Raw genomic sequence first — 27,554 nt, 5'->3', positions numbered from 1 at the left:
TTTGAAATATTATGCTATACAGTACGATATCGTTTTTGGTCCTATCTCTTAATAGTGAAGAATCACCTTAAAAATTAAATAAGTCTCGTATCCGGATTTGGATCTTCACCAAAATCAAATCAATTCGTCCTTGCGACACACCCAACCTGTCCACCAAGGTTCATCCAAATCCATCTACAACTTTTTGAGATATCTTGCACACAGACAAACAGACGGAAAGGTGAAAACATAACCTCCTTCATCTTTGGTGGTGGAGGTAAGTAGAACAGCACAAAGTAGAGTGCTACCTCCGCCAGGCTGAACAGTTTACGTGTTGTATTCCACCGATAGGCCAGATCTCCTTCCGGACATGAACCAAAAAATAATCGGCTTCTTTTTGTCTCCTACCCAACTTTGTCATTATCCTTCCAGAATGTTTTGAAATATCATGGTATATATCATTTTGACCCCATCTTTCAATGGTGAAGAATCACTTTAAAAATTCTCGGATCCTGATCCAGATGTTCTCCAAAACCTAATCGATTCGTCCTCGTCACACACCCAACCTGTCCGCTGAATTTCATCCAAATCCGTCAACAACCTTTTGAGATATCCTGCTCACAGACAAAGACAGACAGACAGACAGGGGTGAAAACATAACTTCCGTCCACCTTTTGTGGCGGAAGTAACTAGCCTTGCTGGTGAAGGCTCGTGTCGATCTGCATATGAGGATATATAGAACATTGGATTAAATCAGCAGGACATCGATTGAGATATGCTAACCCCCATGGGAAGCAAGGAGAGTTTGACATTTTGGCTGTTAACCATTCATCGGTGCAAAAAAGGAGTCAAAGAGTCGTTGGAGCCTTTTTTATTCTGAGAAAGGGTCCAAAGGGTCAAAAATGGCCAAAACATCAGCCTCCCCTTGCTCCCACGGCGGTTAGCATAGCTCCATCAATGATCTGTTGATTTCATCCATTATCAGCTGATACAGCCTTGCGTCTCATTTCTGGGTTTTGTTCGGTATTTGGTGTAGATGACACAAACTCAATTCTTTCCTTGCTGATCTAAACAGCCATGTGAATAGAACGCACACCATTGGAGTGAAGAGAGGTTTTCAACTCATCAACCAAAGGGCCGTTCCTGGGTTTTGATTACATTCACTGTGCATCAATACAGTACACAATATTGCCCAGAAAATGGGAGCTAAACAGCCTGAAAATACTCTCGCACGGTAATTCACCTAAGCCAGAATAAAATGACAATACGGCATTTATAATCGAAGCAGACCTGCCTTTTTCTCGTCGCCTTAGTTCTCGCAGTGCAGCACGAATCCTCTTCCTCTCTTCATACTCCTTGGCGTCTGCAAGCTGAAAGGGATGAATACGTGAAGTGCATGCATTATCAAGTTTGCCGACTTGCACCGGTTGCAACCTTCGCACTCACAACCCTCAAATAACCTGCAGAAATGGTCTATGGCTGATAAACACTTTACATGCAAAGTATGTCTGATCACACATCTCATGCCCAATTAAAAAAAAAATCGTCCATCAGGTCATGCAAAGTCTTCATCGATCACAAATTCCTCAACTACTTGTATTTGTCCAAAATCAATGCTTTAAAGCCTCACCATTTTTTCCAGCTGTGTTTCATTGGTAATGTGCTCCAGAGCCAGCTCGCTTTTGCACTCCTCTTGCATCGCTATTTTCACGTTCTTCTCCTCTTCCTTCGGCAATTCTTTAATTTTCTCATTCATTGATGATGCCAGTTTTGTGTCTTCCTTCGGCAATGCTTCCTCTTTCTTTTCTTTTCCCAAATAAGTCAATTTTGTCTTCCTCTCGTCGGCCACAGTGGGTATCGGTTTGGTCTTTACCTCCTCCTTTTCCTCGAGAGGGGATGGCTTTTTGTTCCGCTTCACTTCCATCAGAGAGGGCGCACAAATGTCCTCCTTGACTTTTATTCCAGAAGGTGATGAAACGGACTTTTTCTCGCATTCTTCCGAATGTTTCTTCGGTTCCCGGGGAGGTTTTGTATCAACGGTGCTTGCCACCGACTTCTTCTCTTTCATTTCCAGCCTCGGCCCATCTCCAGCCAAAGCCATACCTTTCCTTGGAGCTTTGCTCGCCATGTCACCAACTACCTCCTGGCTTCCCTGCTCAGTCTGCACTCCACCTACTGTTGGCTTCGAACCAATCCACTCTACCACCACCACCTTTGAATAGTTTTCCTCCAAATGCCCATCAATGACATCCTCCTGTTTATATTCGTTGTTTGTTGACGTAGGCGTCTTCGATACAGTGTGACCATCAAGTCTCACAGCCTCCCCGCTATGTTCCTTCACCCCTCTTTCCACATGTGTTCCAGGGTCCCTGCTTTCAAATTGTCGCTTTCTCTCCTCCTCCTCTTCATCCTGCAGCAGCTCCCTCTGCTAAAAAAGGACAGGCAGCTTCAGGCAGGAGCAAAACTGCATCAGGGAGGGGATAGCCACACTACATAAACAAGTGCAATGCCATTCCTTGGCAGAACATTTTTCTTGTGATAGAGCACATGACAAGGGTAGCCACAGCTTAGAACAAAACTTTTTTTCTCAACTTCAAGAGGTAAAGCAAAATACCATGCCTGACATATTTTGAAACAGCTCCAGCAATACTGAGAAAGTAAACCTTAGATTTTAAGAAAAAGAAAAATAAAAGCAAAAGCTTAAAGTGCAATATTTTGGTTCGCTGCAGGAAAAAGGCCTTCCTCAACTCTCGCATGAGGGATATTTGGGTTGGAGAGAGACAGAGAGAGAGAGAGAGAGAGAGAGAGAGAGAGAGAGAGAGAGAGAGAGAGAGAGAGAGAGAGAGTGAGAGAGAGATAGTGAGAGAGAGAGAATTGAACTCACACCAGCCAATGAAGAGAGAAACAAGTCTAACCACTCAACGAAACAGCCAACCCTCAATAAAACAAAAGCAATGTAAATTATTTCATTTTCAATGGTGTAAAATCAAGGAAAACAAACAAACAAACAAACACAAAATTCAGAAAAAGAACCAGAAATACTCTGCCAAAATAACTTGTGAAATCATAATAATAAGCTTACGTTACCACAAACAAAGTGTGGTCATTGATCTCCATGGGACAGAGTTTTTAAAAAAAGGAAAGGCAACTACATTAAAAAGAGCAAGACAGCTGGGTGACAACGGATGAAAGATGGCCTGTACTGCAAGGACATAAACAACAGTAAACATCCAAATACGCAACAGCAGTCATAGTAACGAGATTTCCACACATCACCATTGCAAGTGCAGGAATGGATGTACACATGCAACTTGGCACAGCACGTGTGCGGTAGGATCTCATTTTGTGCAAGCTAACAGTCTCCACTTCGCAACGCCGAGCCACATAGCCCGAAGTAAGCTCGAAGAGCCACTCTCTCCATCAACAGGTCTCAAGAAACCAAGAGAGTATCAAAACCCTCCCGCCTTTCATGTCAATGGCGCTCCAAATTAGGCAATCCAAAAACGCTGCGAAGAGAGATAAGGGGAGGGGGTGGAAAAGCACAAGGAAAGGGGAAAGGGAGTGGGATGGGGGGGGTAGGACTACAAAAGACGTATAATAAATAAAACTAAAACGAGCAAGACAGGATTTTGGCAAAAAGCAGCGGTTCAATGAGACACCGAGAAAAAAGAAGAGAAAAGGAATCCATGCAGAAAGGATTCTTGTGTGACTTAAATGTTTGAGGCATCTGGGTACCATGGCGCAGAGGTAGCACACTCGCTATTGAGCTGTCCAGTCCGGGTTCAATTCTCGACCCGACTATAAATATCTCACCGATTGCTTTACGGGCAAGGAGTTGCATAGAAAGAAAAAGTGTTCCGTCTGTCATCTTCCAGTATCAATGTCTTGTGGGTGATAAAAATCCCCATGGTGTCTTTTGACAAGAAGAGGCGATTGTAGATGGCAGCCTGGCCAATTGCAAATCCCTACCCAAACTAGCTCTGCAAAGCTGAACACTCAGGTTGTGGCTCCGGCACTCCTCGCCCGCTGTGGGCCAATGGTCTTAAGCCAAGCCTGAAACAGAAACATGACCGGAGTATACAACAGCAACAATGAGAGCAATTAAAGGGCGTTTAAGAAACAGCAGGCCTAGTGCGTAAGTGAACAACAGCCCTGTAACTGATTAATGACAAAAGTTGGAAACAAAACAAGGACCAGGTAGTTTACTGAGGTATTACATGGGGAATGTTACATACATGCAATTAGTGAAATGCAATATTGTTATAAACAATGAAATGCAAAGAAAATTGTGCATAAAGTTAGCTTTGTAAAGGGAAAAGTGGGAAAATATGTTTCACTACTATTTAGACGCAACATGCAATTTATTCAACGAAAGAGATGCGAGTATGTATTGGGATACAAGATTGCCAGTTTTGAAAAAAATAACGAGGAGGATTCACAAACCTTGGTCTCTTCATCACTCAAAATCAAATGCACACTCATGAAACAACGTGAGTGAAAAACCTTCATCATTCCAGAGTTTGAGTTATGGTTAGAGAATCATGGTTAAAAATAAATAAAAAAACTACAAAGACACATCCACTGTACATGTTTTACATTAACACATGCATGGAGATGAGGAAGCCATTTTTGTTACCTCTCTTTTATCTAAAAAGTGCAGGCAGATGAGACAGGCAACTAAACATTACTGAAGGGTGGATTAGTCTACGATGTAAAATCCTTATTAGTATACAGCAATCTACGATGTAGAAGAGTAGTATACAGCAATCAAACTCGATGAATAAAGCAAAGTACAGAATATGAAGCGTCGGAAAGAAAATTTACAAATAATATTACAGTGAAATCAATGTGGGAAGTTCCCAGCTTCTCCTCCAGAGCATGAAGATATCATGTTTGTGGCTCTTCCTTCCATTTGTTTTATGAGGTAATGTTGATAGTCTTCTCATACCCAACACCCCCTCCCCTTCTCTTCTCTTGCAGACATAATAAATACAAACTTTAAATATATTTGATTAAGCATTCAAAAAGCAGCTAAATTACTCAAGTAAATCAAGAACGAGGGAGTTCATAGAACACGATACCACACGCGGTGTTTAAGTATATGAATCAATTTTACTGAAATTATGATTTTAAAGATCGTTTAAAAAAAAAATCCCCGTTAAAGCAGTCTCATACATCACCATTTCACGCTGTAATAAGACAACATTGAGTCGCAGTTTAGGAGATGGAGGCTTTATTGATCACCATAGAACGCAGCGTCAATCGGCATCACAGTCATAGCAGTGGCCTCTTCTTCGGCCCGATACTGCACAGTCTCACATGCCATATATAACGATATGTAGCATGGTTATTTGAAGTATTATGAAGGTGATTTCTGTTCTCATGTTAAAGTATATAATTAAATTTAAATAAAGGTTTAAAGAGGTTTGAAGGAGTATAAATAAATGAATTCCGAATTTTACCGCAGTTTTAAGCAGTATATAACGTGAAAAGTGGGGTTAAGCAAATGGTTTATGTCCATCTGCCCAGCTGTAAACATCAGTTTATGATCGAGGAACAGCTTAATTTAAATTGAATGTTATAGTTTGAACACGAATCGGAAAACAAACCTGCCGTTTCACAGAACTTTGTCTCTCAATTTGTCCTGACCACACATGCGCAGAGAGGAGCGAGATAATAGTTTAACTCTGTCTGCCTGTCTGGTCGTCAAACAAAATTGAAAAACATTCCAAACACGAAATTTACTATTTTAGAGGATGTTATAAAGGACACAAACAAGCAAGAAGAACGAATGTGACGTGTTAGATTAGGGTGGTGTAATAGATACTGCGTCAAAGGTAGTATATTCCGGATATTTAAAGGACTTTTACATTCTTTACTTCTTTAAATTGAATTATATACTTGAAAACTGAAGAACACAAATTCTTGCTTGAAATTTTCAAGAACCTCCAGTTTAGCAGTACTTGGACATTCAATAGCGCAAAACTTTCGGAATATTTTTTAAAGCATCTTTAACCTTTTGAACTCGAGCAGCCTTTTTACCAGCCGTTAGTCAAACCTCCATATACCCAAGGGGCTAGATTTTTCTCCAGAGCCCAGGGTGGGGGAGCTGAAAGTCCAAGGAGGTCAGGGTTCAAAGGGTTAAAATCATTATTTTATTTAAATTGAAGTATAAACTTGAACACTGTGTGGGGTAACGTATTCTATGAAATCTCTAATTACCCTGCGTTCGCGAAGCGAAAAGCGGAGTTAAGCGATCGGTCGCGTACGTGAACCATCCGTACATGTCTGCAATGAAAAAATTCATTTTCTCAGTATTTTCTCAGTCTCATTGACAAGCAATTTTCCAAATAGGTGAACCTCCCCCTGTCGAATTTTTTGTCATAATTATGACATCATAGGTCACATGGTACAGGTGCCATCTTGGAAAAACAAAAAAAAACAAAAAACCTTTGCCCCTCTATCACCGAAACCACTCCATGGAAAAATTGAAACATGGCTCATTATAATGTACTCCCCATGTGGAATAAGGTATGTTAATGATGATGTCATCGGTGCCTTCATTATGACGTCATAATTCGACAAGTGCAACGCTTGATCCGGTCAGAATGATAAAAAAAAAATTCTCTGCTATTGTTAGACCGATTGACACAAAATTTTGTTCATAGATGCGCCTCCTACTGTAGGAATTTATAATGATAAAGGTAACGTCATCGGTCACATGGTCTGGCAGCCATATTGGATCAAAAAAACAAAAATCTGAAAAAACAAGACTTGGCTCATACCAAGTCCTTCTCAAGACTGTGCAGGATATGCATTCTATGAATACAATCTAGCTACCTCCACCACCGAAGGTGAAGGAGGTTATGTTTTCACACCTCTCCGTCTGTTTGTCTGTGTGTGTGCAGGATATCTCAAAAAGTTGTGGACGGATTCGGACGAAACTTAGTGGACATGTTCAATATGTGAACACGACAAATTGATTTGATTTTGGTGAAGATCCAAATCTGGATCTGGATACGAGATTCATTTCATTTTTAAAGTGATTCTTCACCATTGAGAGATCGGGACAAAAACGATACATATCATGACATTTCAAAAATGTATTGGGCCCGATATGTTTTCATGGATCAGGAATCACATGGCGGAGGTATATGCTCTACCGAGTGCCCTTCTAGTTTTTAATGTAAATGCGACACAAGTTATAAAATAAAACTATTATTTACACTCGAATGGGTTGCGAGACAACGCTAAGAGTCGTAATTTGTGATTTTAAATCGAAGACAAACATTAAGGGTGTGGATCGGGAATTTATAAACCGAAGTGGAAACAAACAATGATCGTCATATTCTGGTAGCTGTTCCCACGTTGCACATCACGAACAACGGAGCCAATTTCAGCTGTCATCAGGTTTGCACCTTTCCTTTTTGATGTGCTGGTTGAATTTAGATGAGTAATAATTGCGCAATAGGCTGGCTGCTGGAGATTGAGAGAGATTCTGTATCTAAGCTGTGTTGAAATCCAGACATGCCAGTAAATGCAGTGCAGTACAGTGCAACAGTCATTTTGCACATTTTCAATAAATGATGAATAATGTATGCTTTACTCGATAGAAAAAAAAAATGCTGCTGCGAAGCATAAATTCACCGAACCGTGCAGCAGGCTGTGAAGAGACTGTGAATTACTGAACCAACGATTTTCAGTTTCCAAAAAAAGCTAAATTCAGTTGCAAAAATTATATCCGGTTTCATATTCTCTCTGAGCCTCTTGTGCTGACTGTTCGAACAAGGCAAGTCCAAGTAAGCTTCACCCAACTGAACGTCTCTCTCTCCCTCTTCCTCAGTGCATCCCTCGACAGAGTATTTCACCACCAGGGCAATGCAAAAACGCAGGGAATAATAATATTGTGACGGTTTGACGAAAATGTCACTCCCGAAGGAAATGGCACGCAACATATAGCGGTTCCCAAGAGTTATTTCATTAGTATTCATTCCAGTTAGCCCTTCCCTTATGTCTAGTGGGTTTATGGGCCATGCGTTGTGTAGGCTTCATGCAGGTTTTCTTCCCCTTCTTTAATTATTTTGCTTTGTTGCATACACAAGTCTCCTTTATGCATACATACACACCAAAGACCATACTTAACAGGCAGTCATTTGCATATGCATGCAATTCCCCATTTGAATTGCATGCCATTACCCAAGAGGCATTTCACCTCAGTCTTCACCACACTCTAACCCCAACACTACAACATTTCATACACCAACAAGACTCCGTTATAAATCGCCACACCATCGAACCACAGCTCAAGCTTTCCACAATGCCACAACCACAATGCCATTAATTGGCATTAATGCCACTATATGTATATATATATATATATATATATATATATATATATATATATATATATATATAAATATATATATATATATATATATATATATATATATATATATAAATATATATATATATATATATAAATAAATATATATATATATATATATATATATATATAAATATATATATATATATATATATATATATAAATATATATATATATATATATATATATATATATATATATATATTGTTGTGGTTGACCAAATTCGCAAACCACCATTCAGGTCCCTGAGGTGAGATATCTCGGTAAGTATATGTGTAGTTAGGCCCAAACCCGTTGTCTAGTGGGAATACATGTCATTCATGCGTGCTGCGACTCTTCAGGATAGCCGTTTTTCTTTTACTATCTTTATTTTGGACCAACCGCCATTGTTACCACCGCCAACCGCGTCTCACCAGTCGTCACAACATCAACCACCCACCGCGGCGCCGCTTCACCACAGCGGCCACGACCTTTGCCGTCACACCTCGCAACCGTCGCATCGCCACCGTTCTTGCGCCGCTTGTGGGTACCGGTATTGGACTCGTGCAGGGCGCGCGCCGAACAGCGTGTACAAAACCACGGACTTTCCGCTCCAAAAACGGATCAAAAACGACACACGCCCACTTTTGTTCCGTCCAATCGGTGAGCGAGGGGCGATTTGGCCCCGCCTCCAGGGCGTTGGAGGGCGGTCGCTATATGCAAATTCATGGATCAAAATGCATTCACGCCCACTTTTTCTCGGGCCAATGGGGAGCGAGGTGAAAGGTCGAAGGCAGGGGGTCAAAGGCGAAGCCACGGGGCTTACATAAGCGGCTGCGTTCGTCAAGAGAGTCGGTTGTGTGTGCGTTGGAAGGAGTTCGCAGGAGGAAGAGTTCGGAGTTGGAGTCGGAGCGAAGAGGACGGAGCTGTGGAGAGGCGGCGGCGGCGAGGGCAGACGAGGGGGTGCTCGCGTCGGTGCCGGGAGCTGCACACCAGGGAGGCCGACGGCGCGACCTGGTCGAGGTGGAGACGCTCGTCGCGGGACCCGAGACAGAGTAAAAATCCTCCTTTCCCCGAGCATCAGCAACCCCCTCCTGTTTCCCCCCGCGCTGAGATAGTGCGACCAAGGGGGCCCCTTTTCCCACCCCCTACCAGACACTGTCCGCGAGGCCCGCGGAGTTGGGGCACCATCGCCACTTCGCGCCACATCGTCAGACGGGTAGGCCCGACCCGGTCTCGGCCTCAGGCCCGCCTCATCCTTGAGGGTGTTCTTTTTCTTTTGCTTTGGGAATATGTGTTGGCGGCGCCGTCTGTGAAGTAGAATTGTATAAGTGTTGCCGTGTGCTCGGTAGTCGGATAGCTCTGCATTGTGTCTTCGCTTTTACATTTGCTTTTTGTGTAAAATTGCATTGTGTTTCTTTTCCTTTTCTATGTGCTTTTGGTGGAATTGAATATGTGTGCTTTCCGTTCATCGCGAATAAATGTGCTTTGTGTTGAACTGTTTCCCGCTTCGCTTCGTCATTTCTTTCATTGAATCCTCATCTTGCTTCACGTAAAGGGTTGGTAGTGGGCTGAATACGCCCGATAATTAATCGAACCGTCGAGGTCGACGAATAACACCGCTCGGTTATCCCGATAGTACGGAACGGGTCGCTTAAGTGGCCCGTGTCCGAAGTCGACCTGCGGCGAGGTGCGATCGCCCGGTCTACCCTCCGTGTGGGTACTTAGGTAGGTCGAATTTGGCGAGCAACCCTATCCCACGCGGGGGCCGATTGGCTCGATCGCGGTGAGACCGAAAGGTCCACCCGTGACTGGTTCCCGGCGTTAGTCCGAGAGGGTCACGACTGGATTGTCCGTCCGGTGGGCGACGTGCCGCGATTCGAGTTACGTGGCCGTCGCACGCCGGCGGGCGCGAATCCGCGACACTGGTGTCAGGAGTGGGATACAAATCCATCGCCCTCCTCGCGGCACTGGTATCGGAGAACAGGAAAACGGGCTCTCCTGTCTCCAGCTAAATTCACGGGAATCGGTCCAGGGGTGAGAGAAGCGACCCCCGATTCCCTCCAAATTACGAGCGAGCGAAATTAACCCTTCACGAGAAGCAAGATGGCGTCTCAAGGCGAGCAGGAGCCGGGGGTATTAGAAATGGATGTAGAATGTGTAGAATCCATGGCTCAGGATGAAATCCCCGTGCAGGAAATGTTGGTTGTACAGGAAAACGAACTCGCCCAACTGAACCCAGAGCCCGAAATGGGTGCGGCAGCGGCCGCGGTGTATGACACCTCCCCTCCCCCTCTCCACCAAACCCCCCCCCCCCGACCCTTGCCGAAACGGCTCACCCAAGCGCACCCGACATGGCCCAGCTATGCGCCATGCTGGCGGCAATGACAAATGAAATGAAAAACGAAATGAAAGGCATGAACAAACAAATGAACGAAAAGATGGATGCGAATACACAAAAATTGGATGCGAATACACAACAAATGAACGGAATGGAAGCAAACATGAAAAAAGAAATGAAAGAGCTACGGGGTGAGACGCAGAACATGGGCCGATGCCTGCAGGCGGGCATGAAGGCCGTGACCAGGCAGCTGGGAATGGCGACTCCACGTGTGGGAGCAAACAAGCTGGAAGGGGGTGCAACGGCTGACAGGCCCGCGGTGGAGGCGGGTAAAAAAATAATTCGGGGGGCGTGCGAGACGAGACACGAGGTGACGACAACAGAAACTTATAAATGTATAGAGACACGGGAGATAGAGGGTGAATTGGACGGGGTAAGTGACGCACACACACACACGGAGGTAGTGGAGGATAATGGGGGTGAGCTGGTGGACTGGGTGGAGGCCCGGTGCGAGCAGCGGGATGGCCTCCTCCAGGAACGAGGTGAGGGAGTCTGCCCCCTTGAGGTGAGTCACGACCAGGTGAGTTCGGTCGTGCTTTGCGAGGTCGAGGGGAGGAGTGCTGTGGACAGGTGCACGGAGAGCTTGGGGGGTATAGAGGCCCCGGAGACCCTTGTGGGGACACGAATCCCCAGTGTGGTTGTCCCTGTGTGTGTGGAGCAAGGTGTGAGTGCGTCCCCGTGTGTGGAAGCGACCCCGTGTGTGAGTGGTGTGGTGGTGATGGTGCCGGAGTGTGTGCTTCCCAGCACGCCGTGTGTGGAAGAGGCCGTGTGTGTGGATGGAACGGCCAGTATGGATGAGGCACCGCGGGTGAGTGCCCCCGCGTGTGTAAGTAGTATGGTTTGTGTGAGTAGTGAGGCACACGTGAGTGAACGGCCGAATGCAAGGGAGACCGTGTGTGTGAGAGAGCGGTATGTGAGGGAGATGTCGGTGGGCTTGCGGGAGCACGCAGCCGCGTCTCCCGGGGTGAATGTGATGGAATGGAGCGTGAGCGTCGTAACACGCGGGAGTGCGTGTGTGGAATGGAGGCGACGACGACGACGACAGAGGAAAGAAAGCCGAGTAGCGGCTGTAGTTGTTTCGAGGACCGTACCGGGTTCACCCAGCAGTGAGCACGAGGTCCGTGCTGTGCAACGCACGAGACCACCACGTGCTCGCTTGCGAGAGTGAAGTTCCGGTCCGGAAACGCCAGCGGTGGATTTGCCGATCCCGCGGACGGACAAAGTTTAGGCAGGTAAACGGATTTGGACCAGACGGGTTCTCCACGCGATCGTGTGTGTTTAGCTCCAACGGGCAAAGCACATGTGTTCGCGTGGGGAACCCCTCGAGACGTGGGGCTTGTGTTTTTTTTTATGCGCACGGTGACGCCATGGCTGCACGTGGGGTTGGAATCCGGCAGGAGGGGTATCTCTGCCGGATGGTACCGTCCAAGGAGGGACGAGGAACACGTGCAGCTGCATGACGTCACGGGCAGGTGCAAAGTGCGCGAGTTGCCGCGCTGGTGATGCGCATGGAAAAAAAAAAACCCTCACTTTCGGGTGCACAGGATTCCTGGGCAAGGGGTGGAAGACCCCCTTACCTGGGCACAGGATGGAAACTAGTTAGGGGGAAGGGTTAGCTTAGTTAGACCGACTTCATGGGGCAGGGGTAAGTCCTCATGGACTCCGTGGAATGGATTAGTTAGAGGGATTGTAGCGAGATTTAGGTTGGGGAATTGATTAATGGGATTATTTGGAGACAGTGACAGACTTGTGAATGTGTAGAGGGGACGTAGTTTAGCTACGTAGTGTTAAAAGGAACGTGCTGTAGTTTAAGGGACGACGTGGGAGCACGAGTTAGTTAGGGGATGCAGATAGAAGGATGGCAGAGTTCAGCAGTGTGTGTTGAAGAGTTGTTGGTGAGTTATGAGGTGGAGGCATGTGCTTGGTGAGTGAGTGAGGCCAGCGGGTCTGTGTGTGTGGAGTGAATGGGGAATGCATGGTGCGATGAGTGATTGGGGGAGGAGTGACTCCCGCCCAAGGGACCCCGGGGTCAGTATAAAGTAAGTTAGCTGGGTTAGTCAAATTGAAAAATGGAGGTCGTTTTGTTGTTGGTGGGAGTGTAGGCTCGAAACCCATTTGGAGGGGTGCAGGAGCCCTGTTGACGGGCTGGGAGCGTGGCTGCGAAAAGTGAGTATCGCTGAGTGGGTACCCCGGGCACCAGGCTAGTCGGCCGTGGTAGGCCAAGGGCCCATGGGGGGCCGGGATAGCGTAGTGGGCACGGGTGCGCCTGCTTGGTGCGGGGGCCCGGGGCGCCATTAGCCGCGTGGGCAGTGTTGTGGGCAAGGGTGACCCTCGGAAAGGGGCCCGGGAAGCCAGCCTGCCACGTGTGCGTTTCAGGGGAGGTGCCATGGGGGGCACTCCCCGGTGTTAGGGAGCTGGTAGGCTCGGAGGCAGTGTAGTGCCCGGGGGTGCCATAGCGGGAGATTCGGCAGAGGATCGTGCCTGCCAAAGGGAGCCACGTGTCCCAGCCATGAGACCGTGTGAGGGCACGGAGAGAAAATTGGGGGGCGAGGCCCGAAATTGTGAGGACACCAACACAGGCGACGGGAATCTGGGTTGTTATAACCAATAGTTTAAGCGAGAGGCGCTTGTTGAAAGCCCCGGGGTAGTTTAACAGTTAAATGGTTAGGGTAGATTAGGAGATGTACCCCTCCGCACCATCCATCCCCTCGCTGTCGTTGTGGGCCGCTGGACCCACTTTGGTTATAGATCGCCGAACTCTGGGGAGGCCATCCTGAGGCTTTAATTGGGCCTCGGCACAGGACGTTAGCTCTCCCTTATTCCCCTCCGGGAAGGGAACGTAGGGGTTGGGAGTAGGCTAGGTGACAGGATAGGTTAGCCGAACAAGGACGATAAAGGGGGTTAGGGAACGATTTATAGTGGGGAAGTTAAAAAAAAAAAAAAAAAAAAAAAAGTTGGGGCTAAATTGGGGTTTGACAAATTAAGGGAGTGGGTATGTACAGTGACAGGCAAAGGCGATAGGTGGGAGGGAGACAGGTAGGTAGGTCCGAGCCCGCCTTCCAAGTGGCCAGCACCTCCACCAACCTCCACTGAACGGCAAAGGCTGGCCAACTTTTTTTTTATTTTTTTTTTTTTTTTAAGTGAACTTCATCTGCAGCTGCTGTGCTGCAAGGCCTGTGCCGGCTGGATCGTCTGCAGCTGCTGTGCTGCAAGGCCTGTGCCGGCCAGTTCATCGGCTGGCTGTTTTTCTTCAAGGCCTGTGCCGGCCAGTTCATCTGCCGGCTGTGTTTGCCTGCAGCGGCCTTCTTCTGCGGGCTGTGTTTGCCTGCTCACCTTTGCCATGCCATGCCCACTGCCCATGTTCACCAGCCCCGTTCAATTTTTGCTCTGCCCCCCCCCCTGTTAATTTCCATGTGCGCCAGGATCCGCAAGGCAACAGTTTGCAAGCTGCGAGAACTGCCCTGTTGGCAGCTACAACACGGGCCTGCAGTGGCGGCCCGTGCACCGTGTTTGTGTCCATCCATCCATTCGTTGTGCTCATTGCGTGTGCCACTTGAGCTGGCACGGAGACTGCGTTTGTGCAGCCCATGCACCGTTGTGGTTCACTGCTTTCAGTTCAAAAAGGGAAGGCCTTGGACTGCGTGTGAGCAGCCAGCCACGTTCCCTGTCACCTGCATTGTTTTGAGCCAGAGACTGCATGCGAGCAGCCTGGCTCCCTGCTAACTGCTTTTCTTTTGCAGAGTTCATTGATCCTGGGCCATGGTTTAGTGTAAAATTTGTAAGTTAAGGTTAAGATGTACTGTAAATATGAGTGCGCCCCCGGCATGTCTGTCTTAGCGCCGGCAATTTTATTTAAGTCGTCCGTGTGAGTGAGTTTGTTTAGGTAGATACGCAGCCCTCAGGTTATTTATTTTGGGGACACGAATACCATGAATGTCGCACTCAGGGATCCGTAGGTAAAATGTACTAGGGGAAAACTACACATGATGGCACACGAAAATTTGACGACTCGGGACGAGTCTGTAAAAAGGGGAGGGGGTAGTGTTGTGGTTGACCAAATTCGCAAACCACCATTCAGGTCCCTCAGGTGAGATATCTCGGTAAGTATATGTGTAGTTAGGCCCAAACCCGTTGTCTAGTGGGAATACATGTCATTCATGCGTGCTGCGACTCTTCAGGATAGCCGTTTTTCTTTTACTATCTTTATTTTGGACCAACCGCCATTGTTACCACCGCCAACCGCGTCTCACCAGTCGTCACAACATCAACCACCCACCGCGGCGCCGCTTCACCACAGCGGCCACGACCTTTGCTGTCACACCTCGCAACCGTCGCATCGCCACCGTTCTTGCGCCGCTTGTGGGTACCGGTATTGGACTCGTGCAGGGCGCGCGCCGAACAGCGTGTACAAAACCACGGACTTTCCGCTCCAAAAACGGATCAAAAACGACACACGCCCACTTTTGTTCCGTCTAATCGGTGAGCGAGGGGCGATTTGGCCCCGCCTCCAGGGCGATGGAGGGCGGTCGCTATATGCAAATTCATGGATCAAAATGCATTCACGCCCACTTTTTCTCGGGCCAATGGGGAGCGAGGTGAAAGGTCGAAGGCAGGGGGTCAAAGGCGAAGCCAAGGGGGTTATATAAGCGGCTGCGTTCGTCAAGAGAGTCGGTTGTGTGTGCGTTGGAAGGAGTTCGCAGGAGGAAGAGTTCGGAGTTGGAGTCGGAGCGAAGAGGACGGAGCTGTGGAGAGGCGGCGGCGGAGAGGGCAGACGAGGGGGTGCTCGCGTCGGTGCCGGGAGCTGCACACCAGGGAGGCCGACGGCGCGACCTGGTCGAGGTGGAGACGCTCGTCGCGGGACCCGAGACAGAGTAAAAATCCTCCTTTCCCCGAGCATCAGCAACCCCCTCCTGTTTCCCCCCGCGCTGAGATAGTGCGACCAAGGGGGCCCCTTTTCCCACCCCCTACCAGACACTGTCCGCGAGGCCCGCGGAGTTGGGGCACCATCGCCACTTCGCGCCTCATCGTCAGACGGGTAGGCCCGACCCGGTCTCGGCCTCAGGCCCGCCTCATCCTTGAGGGTGTTCTTTTTCTTTTGCTTTGGGAATATGTGTTGTCGGCGCCGTCTGTGAAGTAGAATTGTATAAGTGTTGCCGTGTGCTCGGTAGTCGGATAGCTCTGCATTGTGTCTTCGCTTTTACATTTGCTTTTTGTGTAAAATTGCATTGTGTTTCTTTTCCTTTTCTATGTGCTTTTGGTGGAATTGAATATGTGTGCTTTCCGTTCATCGCGAATAAATGTGCTTTGTGTTGAACTGTTTCCCGCTTCGCTTCGTCATTTCTTTCATTGAATCCTCATCTTGCTTCACGTAAAGGGTTGGTAGTGGGCTGAATACGCCCGATAATTAATCGAACCGTCGAGGTCGACGAATAACACCGCTCGGTTATCCCGATAGTACGGAACGGGTCGCTTAAGTGGCCCGTGTCCGAAGTCGACCTGCGGCGAGGTGCGATTGCCCGGTCTACCCTCCGTGTGGGTACTTAGGTAGGTCGAATTTGGCGAGCAACCCTATCCCACACGGGGGCCGATTGGCTCGATCGCGGTGAGACCGAAAGGTCCACCCGTGACTGGTTCCCGGCGTTAGTCCGAGAGGGTCACGACTGGATTGTCCGTCCGGTGGGCGACGTGCCGCGATTCGAGTTACGTGGCCGTCGGACGCCGGCGGGCGCGAATCCGCGACTATATATATATATATATATATATATATATATATATTATATATATTATATATATAATTTTATATATTTATATATATATATATATATATATATATATATATATATATATATATATATATATATATATATATATATGTATATATATATATATATATATGTATATATATATATATATATATGTATATATATATATATGTATATATATATATATGTATATATATATATATATATATATATATACGTATATATATATGTATATATATATACGTATATATATATATATATATGTATATATATATATGTATATATATATATATATGTATATATATATATATATATGTATATATATATACGTATATATATATACGTATATATATATATATATGTATATATATATATGTATATATATATATATATATATACGTATATATATATATATATATATATATACGTATATATATATATATACGTATATATATATATATATATATATATATATATATATATATATATATATATATATATATATATATATATATATATATATACGTATATATATATATATATATATATATATATATATATATATATATATATATATATATATATATATATATATATATATATATATATATATATATATATATATATATATATATATATATATATATATATATATATATATATATATATATATGTATATATACCATGGTGCCCCCAAAATCCGAACGCCCCATTGTTTGAACAAATTGGAATCCAAACAATTTTTTCGAGAAAATTTTGCCCTAAAAACTGAACACATTTTCGAAAACCGAACACAACGTGGTGTTCATGTTTGTTCACGTGCGTCTCCCCCGCCTGTTCGACCCGCATCTTCGCGCTTTGTTCATTCAGTTCGTCGGTGGAAGAACTCGTGAAAGCATTTCTCGTGTGTCGATCACTACTTTACCTCGTGTATTCACCTTGATTTGTGCAAAAAAATTTTCAATTATCACCCTTGTGTATTCACCATGGCACCCAAGAAGAGCAGTGAAGCAAATAGGAATAAGAGGAAATCCATGAGAATGACAATTGAATTGAAGAAAGAACTTATCGCTAAGCATGATAGCGGTACGCGTGTGTCTGATCTCGCTGCCATGTTCGTGCTGCCGAAATCGACTGTTTGTAGGATTCTGAAAAATAAAGAAGCGATAAAAGCGCGAAAACCCGTCGTGAAGCGAACTCATTCAATGAACCCTCTGATGAATCGGCTTTAACGAACTCAACGTTTTTTTCGCAAGCATGGTAGTGACGTCACGCTGCGTCACCCAATCGCTTCACCTCTTGATTCTCTCCCGTGGAACCGTGCAGTGAAAACGGCACGTTTGTGTCTCCACAGAGTGTACTGGGATATAAAACACCATTTGGTGCTTCATGGTTAACTACATACCTCCACCAGGCTGAACAGTTTACGTTTTGGATCCCAATGGCCACTGATAGGCTGGAGCTGCATCCAGACCTAATGCATCTAGAAGCAACAACACTCCTGCTCAACCTTCAGGCTTGGAAAAAGATTCATGACCCAGAAAAGGTCATTTACTCATCTTATTTTACCTTAAACATGGGTAATATCAGTTGAAAGTGTCTTGAAAGTGGGTTTTCTTGGGGTCCAGGAACGGATTAATTCACTTTCCATTATTTCTTATTGGGAAAATAGTTTTGGAATCCGAACTTTTTGGAATCCGAACAGCCTCTTGGAACGAATTAAATTCGGATTCTGGGGGCACCACTGTGTACACACATATATATATATATATATATATATATATATATATATATATATATATATATATATATATATATATATATATATATATATATATATATATACAGTAGACTAGACGTAAGTCGTCACCATCGGAACCGAGAAAAAAGTGACGACTTAGAAATGTCACGACTTACGCGTATGCGAACATTCATGATGACTGTTGGGTGAAGGATGAAGTCGCGCGTGGCCTGGACACATATGTGTGAGAGCCGGCTATTGTACCAAAAGGAAAACACAATCCTCGGGGCATAGGTGGGGGTTCATTGGTGAGTTGGAAAGTGATCAAGCAAAGATGGAATTCATGAATCAGTTTATCAAAAGTAAAGATAATGAACAACTGTAAGACAACAACTTCGCTTGCTTATCACCATGATAGGATTGACCAACGAACCCCAGAGACTTTTCTGGCAGCATCTGCCAGAAAAGCCCAGTCTCATTGGCATTGTACACGTCCCGAGGCTGATACCTTTCCAAGATGTCTTTCAATTTGCCATCTTTCCAGTCGTGCACCACTGCCGAATCCACGCTGCCTGATTCGCCGCACTTCTTGACCTTGCCGATTCCCCACCTCACTTTGAATCTGTCTATCCAGTGCATCAGCAAGGTCTCGGCATCATCATGCCCGAGGTCTGCAGTGAATTGACGTGCCTTCAGCAGCAACATTTCACCGTCCAACCGAATATTTGGCTGAGCCGACATTTGCCGAAACCAGATGATGAGCGCGTCATCGACATCTTCAAAGGACACACATTTCACGCGTTTCACACTTACCACTGGCCTCGTGATCTTCTCCACTTGTCCAAATATCTTGTCCTTATTCTTCAAGATATCGTTCAATGTCTGCCGTTTGATGTCCAACTTCTCAGTTATGGCTGTTTTCTTCATCAGTGGGTTTGCCTCGCAAAACTGGATAATGTCGTATTTTGTCTTGGTAGGTTTTAGTTGTAAGCTTACGCTTAGTCGCCATTGTCCTGCCTGCAGTGCGATCAACGTGTGTACGCAGTTATAAATAGCCTATCACTGACGATGTAAACCAATGAGCGAGCATCACGATTCCATGAAATTGGGAGTCTCACGAGGCAGCAGTTCCATGTGACGAGTTAGGAGTGGTAATTTACTTGAGTTTCCATTACGTGGGAACGGACATCTGACGACTTAGACGAAGTGACGACTTAGAGATGACGACTTACAGAGGGATGACCCTTTATTCATAGGGACTTAGCATGAGATAAATTCGGGACTTTTTGACGCTGCCGACTTAGGCGAAGTGACGAGTTACACGCTGCCGACTTACGCCTAGTCAACTGTATATATATAATACCCCCATGCTCTTCAGGCTAAATAAAGCTGCATAAAAGCAACCAAGAAAAGCTACGCAAGGTAAGCCCTTTGCTGTTTTAAACCCTACCTGGGTTACTCTACAGCTGCAAACATTCACAAGTAGTACATACATGAGAATCCCAATGCTACACACCCATCTCAGCTGCCGGAATGGTTTCATCCTTTACTGGTGACTGCGCAACACCCAGGCTCCCAAGCATGTACCACGTGCAATGCCAACAGCAGTTAACATACAAATATTAAGACCCAATCAAGTTTTTCACCAGTAATTGGAGAGAATAACCAATCAGCTCTCACATAATCACTTACCCCAGGTGGCAATGATTTCCATAATCAGCCCCCATGCTCTTCCAGCCAAAGAAAGCTGCATAAATCAACCAAGAAAAGTCACACAAGGAAATCCTTTCTGCATTTTGCTTTATGCAGCTTTCTTGGTTGCTTGTCCCAGTTGCTCCATGCAGCCTTCCCTCTCCCTTGTATACCGAGTACCTTCTTTAAGTTCGCCATACAAGGCTATTTTGGGGTATCAATTGTTGCCAAATCTGACAATGTGGTCTGCCCAGCGGAGCAGCGAAGAAATGAAAAGTGCTTCAACACTGGGAATGTTGGCACAATTTAGGACTTCAACACTGGACACTTTATCTGCCACTTCATGCTCAATATTCTCAACTGTCTTGAATCACCATTGAGTACACCAATGAGTCTATTGATGTGCCTTCCGTTTTAAGAGTACGTCTCAGCAGGAGAGAGCAGTGTCGTAAGAACAACAGCTCTGTATAGCTTGTACTTTGTTGCATGCTCAATTCCGTGCTGTGACCAGACAGCTTTATAAACGCCCAAAAGCAACAGAGGCAGCTTGGATGTGATTGTTTTCCTTCATCTCTATAGGTGTCTGTTGCAATGCTTCCTAAACGAATCTGTGCATTGTTTTTAAAGGTTCATAATATATATATATATATATATATATATATATATATATATATATATATATATATATATATATATATATACATATATATACAACAAAGGGTTCATAGGTGGTATAGCAAAGTGGTGCTCGGCACAGAAATTTTGTTTTCTTTATAGTGATGGTAAGGCCAAACTTTGTGACAGCTCCACATTAAAGTTCTTTGCATTTCATCCAAAAAAAGCAGGCAATAAAGGCGACATCATCGGCAAAAATAGATTCCTTTATACAAACTACATGCACTTTTGTGTTTGCCTTCAATCTTACAAGGTTAAAAGGACCACCATCTGTTCATGTTCTAATGTAAATACCATTTGATCTGTCATCATGTACTTACTGATCCAAATACTGCAGTGAGAACTAGAAAGAGCAATCAGAGAATGCAGACCCTCACCAGAACTTGTTTTGTGTGGTGCTTGTGTAGTTTTGTGTGGAGTTTGTGTTCTGGTGTGTTATGTAATTAATAAGAGACATAATTAGAACTGTCACTTTATAACTGCTGGCAGTGATGACCGGGTACAAAGACGTCCCGCTTTGATTGGACACCTGACCCTGACCCTGACCCATGACGTGTTTCATTATTATTCCATCGACTTCAGAATGGGATTAAAATAAATTCAATTCAAATCGAATGGAAGACCAAATAGGGAGAGTCCTGCATTGGAATCATCAGAAGGAATCCAAACAAGCAAAAAGCAAAGATGAAGTCATCAGGAGGAACCTGGATAGGATTCACATTTCAGCTGCTACTCCTCTACCCTCAAACACATCCAGGCACAGCCAAGTGAGCATTATTCAAAAAAATAAAATAAAAATACGAACATACACATCATGGCCTTGAGACACCGAAGGAACCCATGAGCTCCCATTTTTCTATGGATTCAGGTCAGAGCAGATGCAGTGTTTGCACATACTCTTTTTGTTTGCAAAGAACAGGCGCTCATGTGTGTATAAATGTGGCTTCAAGAACACGTAAATGTGCTTCAGTACTGTGGTGTATGGGCATAGGGCGCGGAGGGGGCGTGGAGTATTTGTGATAATAGTCACGTGCTTAGGCATGCATATATCTGTACGCGCCCGCTAGAGGCTCTGAGTGGTGCGCATCCCGAGTACGCAATAAACCAGAGTTACAACTACACTCTCGGCTCGTATCTGTCTGCACCTCGGACACCACAAGTACATGCACGTGTCACAATCTGGTCCAAAGTTTTTCCATTTTTCCAACATGGCTGCCACACCACATGACCTATGATGTCATAATTATCATTAAATTATTCGACATGTGTAGTCGCACCTATGGTGAAAATTGTCTCAATCCGACAAGCGAGTGAGGAAAAAAACCATGAAAGTTCTGTGCAGACAAACAAACAAACAGATAGCTAGACATATACAGACAAACAAACAAACAGATAGCTAGACATATACAGACAAATAAACAAACAGATAGCTTGACATATACAGACAAACAAACAAACAGATAGCTGGACATTTACAGACAAACAAACAAACAAACAAACAGATAGCTATACATTTTCAGACAAACAAACAAATAAACCAATGTCACCTGCAGAGTGACCCGTATCTTGCCAAAAGGTGACCACGTGTGACTTCTTTAAGGTCACACTGAGGTGAACAGAGCTGCTATCCACCAGGAGCGACTCCTTGAGGAATATCTGCCTATGAGAGATTCCGATGAGAATCGTTCTACAGAGTAACCATGAAAAATATGCTTTTGCCTCATAACGTCACCAAATGACGTCATAATGTCGCAAGCTTGACATATCTAGAAAGCACTCATCGAGGTGTTCAATTTGAGGTACTACACGATATGGTTCCTAAAACTTGAAAATTTGACCTTGGGGTCAAATATGTTTGACCTGAGGCGCTAACCATGAAGGTCAAGCCCAATCGCCACCAAAAATTAATCAGCTGAGCGCCAGACCATGAACTATATTCCCATGAAGTTTGAAGACGATCCGATCAAAATTACTCAAAAAATAAGGGTTTCGTCGACTCCCTGATTTGCGACAAAGTGACCTTGACCTTCAAAATTTTGTGCACTGAAAGGGACCTCTATAGGCCTCTGATATGCGAAGTTACAAAAATTTCCAATGATAACTGTGCTCTGCAGAATTTTTTATACGTGATTACAGACAAACAAACAAAAAAAAAAAACATACAAGCTGACTTACATATCTTGCAAAAACTTCGTTTTGGCAAGATAATGAAAAATCACTCATAGAGTGACATTGGCGAAACGGAACACTTGATAGAGCACATACCTCCACCAGGCTGAATAGTTTACATTTTGTATGCCACCAATAGGTCGGATCTGAATCCAGACCTGAACCCAAATCGAATTGGCTTGTTCTTGTCACCTAATCAACTCATCCACCAAGTTTTTGAGATCGCATGTGAAACATAGTTTTTGGCACCATCTCTCAGTGGTGAAGAATCACTTGAAAAATTCTCGTATCCGGATCCGGATTCGAATCTTCACCAAAATTGAATCAATTCTTCCTCGTCACACTCCCAACCTGTCCACAAACTCTCTGTGGAATCCATCCATAACCTTTTGAGATACTGTGCTATACATCGTTCTTGGTCCTATCTCTCAATAAGGAGGAATCACTTGAAAAATTCTCGGATTCGGATCTTCACAAAAATCGAATAAATGTTTGTCACACACACAATATGTCCACCAAGTTTAATCCGAATCCATCATCAACTTTTTGAGATAGCATGGAATATCGTTTTTAGCCCGATCTCTCAATGGTGAAAAATCACTAAAAATTTAATAATTCTCATGTCTGGATCCAGATTCGGATCTTCACCAAAATTGAATTGATTAGTCTTTGTCACACAAACAACTTGTCCACCAAGTTTCTGATCCTTTGCCAACAAATGATTAAACCGGTGTGGTAGCTGAGGGGGTGTATAGCATTGCGATTCTCATGTGTGTACTATGTGTGAACGTCTTTATAGTTGTTGAGGAACTCTCAACGTCCCCCATCCAAATCCTCGATATTTTCTACCCCCGTTAATCCACCCAAAACCTATCTGCTTCAAATTCCCTGCTTTCCTTCCTGAAAGTCCCTGTAATGTCCATCTTGTATACCCCGTGTTCCCCGCCCCATCCCTCTCCTTTCCACAGATCTCCTAATGTCTCTGTTCCCCACTGTTTTGTCCTTCCCTCTCCCGCCCCTCTTGTCTTGTGCCCCCCTTGCTGTGCGTTGTGTGTCAGCTCTCATATGAGCCACGACAAGGTATACAAAAAAATAAATAAGTGAGAGCCGATTGGCTATTCCCTCCATTCCCAGGTGAGAGATGTGGGTGGGTCTTTCTTTATTTATATATTGACTGCTTTTGCATTTGCACATGGTACATGCTTGGGAGCCTCATTGGTATGCATTGCTGTCTACGCTGTCGCTGATGATTCACCAACAAGTGATGAAACCGGTGTGGTAGCTGAGGGGGTGTATCGTATTGGGATTCTCATGTGTGTACTATGTGTGAACATCTTTATAGTTGTTGAGGAACTCTGGGCAGGGTTCAAAACAGCGTAGTACTTATCTTGTGTAGGTCTTCTTGGGTTGCTTTAAGCAGCTTCTTCGGCTAGAGGAGTGTGGGAGGAGTTATTGATTTATATAATATAAGCCACCTGGGTTTACTTGAATAAGTGAGAGCTGATTGGCTATTCCCTCCAATCAGAGATGAGAGATGTATGTGGGTCTAATATATATATATATATATATATATATATATATATATATATATATATACATACACATACACACATATATACGTATACATATACATGTATACATATACATATACATACATGTCACAACTTTTTTCAATTTCAACAGAAGCTAAGGCTTGCTAGAAGCCAAAATAAGCCAATTTTCAGATGCTTTTTTTCTAGCTAGAACAAATACATTACAACGAATGGGATGGAAAATTAGTGCAAAATCTAATTATAATTTATTCATTTTTTAAAGACCTGGACAATAAAGCTAGTCCAACACAGTAATAGCCGGACAGAAAGTAACAGGTGGCCAAGGAACACAGACAAACATGCAAATAATTCAAAAGGAAAGGACAATAAGAATGGAGAGAGACGTGTATGACAGTCAAATTAGAAGCAGGTGGTAGAGAGGGCAAAAAAAGTTATACACTGAAAGAGGGTAAAGGTCAGCGAGAACGGAGAAAGATGCATAGACAAGAAAACACAGGGTGGCAGTGGTTCGAAAGACTAAGTAAGAGTAAGAATTTAAAGACAGACTAAGTAAGATTAAGAAAGAACAGATTCAAGAATAAGATTCCACAAATGACAGAAAAAGAGAACAAAGGAGCAAAATTGAGAAGAGAGACTAGATTTGAGGAAGCATAACAAGGTACAACTTCTTGGATGAGGAAGTGTGACTAATCGGGGCTGTGGAAGGATGAGGGTGGAAACAAAAAAGGTTAAATAGCAGATGAGACGTCATGCTGGACTGCAAGGCCACAAAACCCACAAACCGTAGGACAGTAGTCCCTGTCCTACATGCACTTTCTTGGAGATACCAATTACCCTCAGGGCTTATGAGATTCCACTTCCTCTAGGTAAGCAAGATGAGAAGGAACAGCACCAGTCCATCAGATATCAACCAATAAAATGGATTGCAGGAATCAGCCAGACAATCATTGTGCAGAGATTGAGAATGAATTTGAGACTTCACATACTTGCCAGGTTGTCCAAATAAAAACTTCAACCTCTCCAAATCACCAAACAAGGATTTGGTCTTGAGGAAAGAGAAATAAATAAGAGAGCACACTGCAAATGAGTTTGATATTTGGCTCTGGCTGTTTGGATTAAAGGATGGACATACACCTATTACAAGCCTGAAAGAGTAACTGAACAATGCCATCAGTTGGGTTGGCATTTTAGGCTGAGAAGGCCAATTGCTTGTCAGTTAATGCCTCGATGCATTCATCTGAGTACCAGGGCTTGGAATATGGGAATACAGCATCTGTAAATGGGAATGGATAAATTGATGTAGGAGATAAATATTTGGAGAACAGGTTCCAATATGCATCAACATCTACCCACATCAGCCCTAGAGAGGAATCTTTATCTGGAAACTTGTCCAATTGGCACAATGAAAAAGCAAAGCCTGTTATCAGGCTGCTTCCTGCCTGAAAATGACAAAAGAGATGCAAACTTTCACCATTTGAAATGACACCCAGGTCCAAGATAGAAGGAAGTTGTATTAAAAGAATACTGGTCATGAAATTAATGGATTGTTTTAGACCGGCTGTGTCACACAAAATCTTGGCTGTAATGCTTTGTCTGGAGGTCAAAGATCCAACCAAGTCTTAACCATCAGTAGAATGATTGAGTAGGGGTGGAGTGAAAAAGAGGAAGGTCAGCAGATGTAGCAAAGGGAATTTGGAGAAAAGGTGGAAACAAATAAATAAAACTACAGACCATCTATATATTATGGATGCATAAACAGCAACATTTTTGGACACCCACACACCCCCACAATATCATAAAAAGGGAAAACAAGCTGATAATAGCACAGTAAGGTCAAAGGTAAATATGATAGAATATGTGACAGAGAGAAGGTAAGATTCTAGCATGTGAGGTTACTTGTGGAGTGAGACAAGAATGAAGAAACATGCATAGGTGCAACGATAGACGATGACAGAACCAACATGTGCATCATAACCCCAATGAACCCTGAGATTTCTCAAAGGTGTTTTGGGATCTGAAGCAGAAGATGTCTGCTAAAGATCAGGTGCAGCCTCACAACAGAACAGAAACTGGAGTTCATGGAACACCTTACCCCAGGTAGTTTTGGGGTAAAAAAAAAAAAGACATGGGAAGAGTCTTTTAAACTCTTGCTTGGCATTTCTGAGCACGATCTATATTTCCTACGAGCCGCCATTTTGTATGAATCGTGATATTTCCCAATGCTGAGAGAGCGAGCGGAAAATTTGATTGGTCAGGATGGCGTAAAATGGCGTAACATTTTGTCCAAGTACTGGTTTTCAGTTTTGTTTGACTGCCAGACTAAGACAATTTCCTTACTCCTCTCTGCACGTGCACAATCGGGACGTGTTTCCATACAATTTGCCAAACGTGGAGCCAAATCACTGCTCAAATGCAGGTTCGTTTTCCAATTCATGCTCTGATTCACATGCTACAATGTTCAAAATTTAAAATTCAATATAAACCAGATATCTATAATCACAATCACAAAGCGATCATCAAGGGTAAGCCCACGATCCAATGATGGCCATATTTCTTTTGGGCCGCCGTATAAACTTGACCTTCAATGTGTAGAGATAAAGTGCAAATTAAGAAAATGTATCCCCATCTACAATCTATCCATAAAACTCAACATCATGAAAATCGGAGGAAAACTATTTAAGTTATTATCAAAAAGGCATAAAAAAAATTTTGTTGTTGTTAATTAGGTCACAAACCATAAAAAATAGATCAAGGACGCTAATCAAATGTCAGATGCACAACTTTAGTGCAGGTCCACTATTATGATGCAAGAACATCTTGGAAGGACAAGCAGTCTGAGATTCCGCATCTTCTTACTATAATGCACTGTCTGTCTGTCTGTCTGTCTGTGTTCCCAGGTACTGCAAAAACGGCTGAACCGATCGCAACCATTTTTGGGGTGTGTAATCCTGGAACGCCTTGGAGTAAAATAGGCATAAATATTACAACATGACTCCCTTGACAGCTCCGTAGGGAGCGGGTGCTTCTAGTTGTCAAAATTGATCAATGACAAAAAGGTTGTTTCCCCCCCCCCCACGCCGCCATTTGACCTTGTTCTTTAACTTGGAGGGGTATGATGTAAATTCATCATAAATTCAGCTTACTCTAGGCTGTCTAGAGAGGGAAATGTCATTCAAGTTTTGGTGAAACAGGCTAAAATATCTATAATTAGGTCATGACC

General features: G+C 44.1%; 1 protein-coding gene across 5 annotated transcripts in view; it reads right to left on the bottom strand.

Moving 5' to 3' along the window:
- The window catches only part of LOC147010777 (uncharacterized), a 157,624-nt gene that overhangs the window by 30,001 nt on the left and 100,069 nt on the right, over window positions 1–27,554 (bottom strand). For all 5 annotated transcript variants that reach the window (XM_085859055.1, XM_085859056.1, XM_085859058.1 and 2 more), the window contains 2 exons: window positions 1,610–2,407; window positions 1,274–1,349 (listed from right to left, as the gene is read on the bottom strand). In XM_085859055.1, coding sequence (XP_085715181.1) covers window positions 1,274–1,349; window positions 1,610–2,407 — 874 coding nt within the window. The remainder of the gene's footprint in view (window positions 1–1,273; window positions 1,350–1,609; window positions 2,408–27,554) is intronic.

The sequence above is a fragment of the Eptatretus burgeri genome, chromosome 16, assembly GCF_056783735.1.
Source record: "Eptatretus burgeri isolate ZD-2024b chromosome 16, Ebu_testis_v1, whole genome shotgun sequence".
Taxonomy (NCBI): Eukaryota; Metazoa; Chordata; class Myxini; order Myxiniformes; family Myxinidae; genus Eptatretus; species Eptatretus burgeri.
The sequence above is the reverse complement of the archived record's forward strand: the minus strand, read 5'-3'. Positions and strand labels throughout refer to the sequence as shown.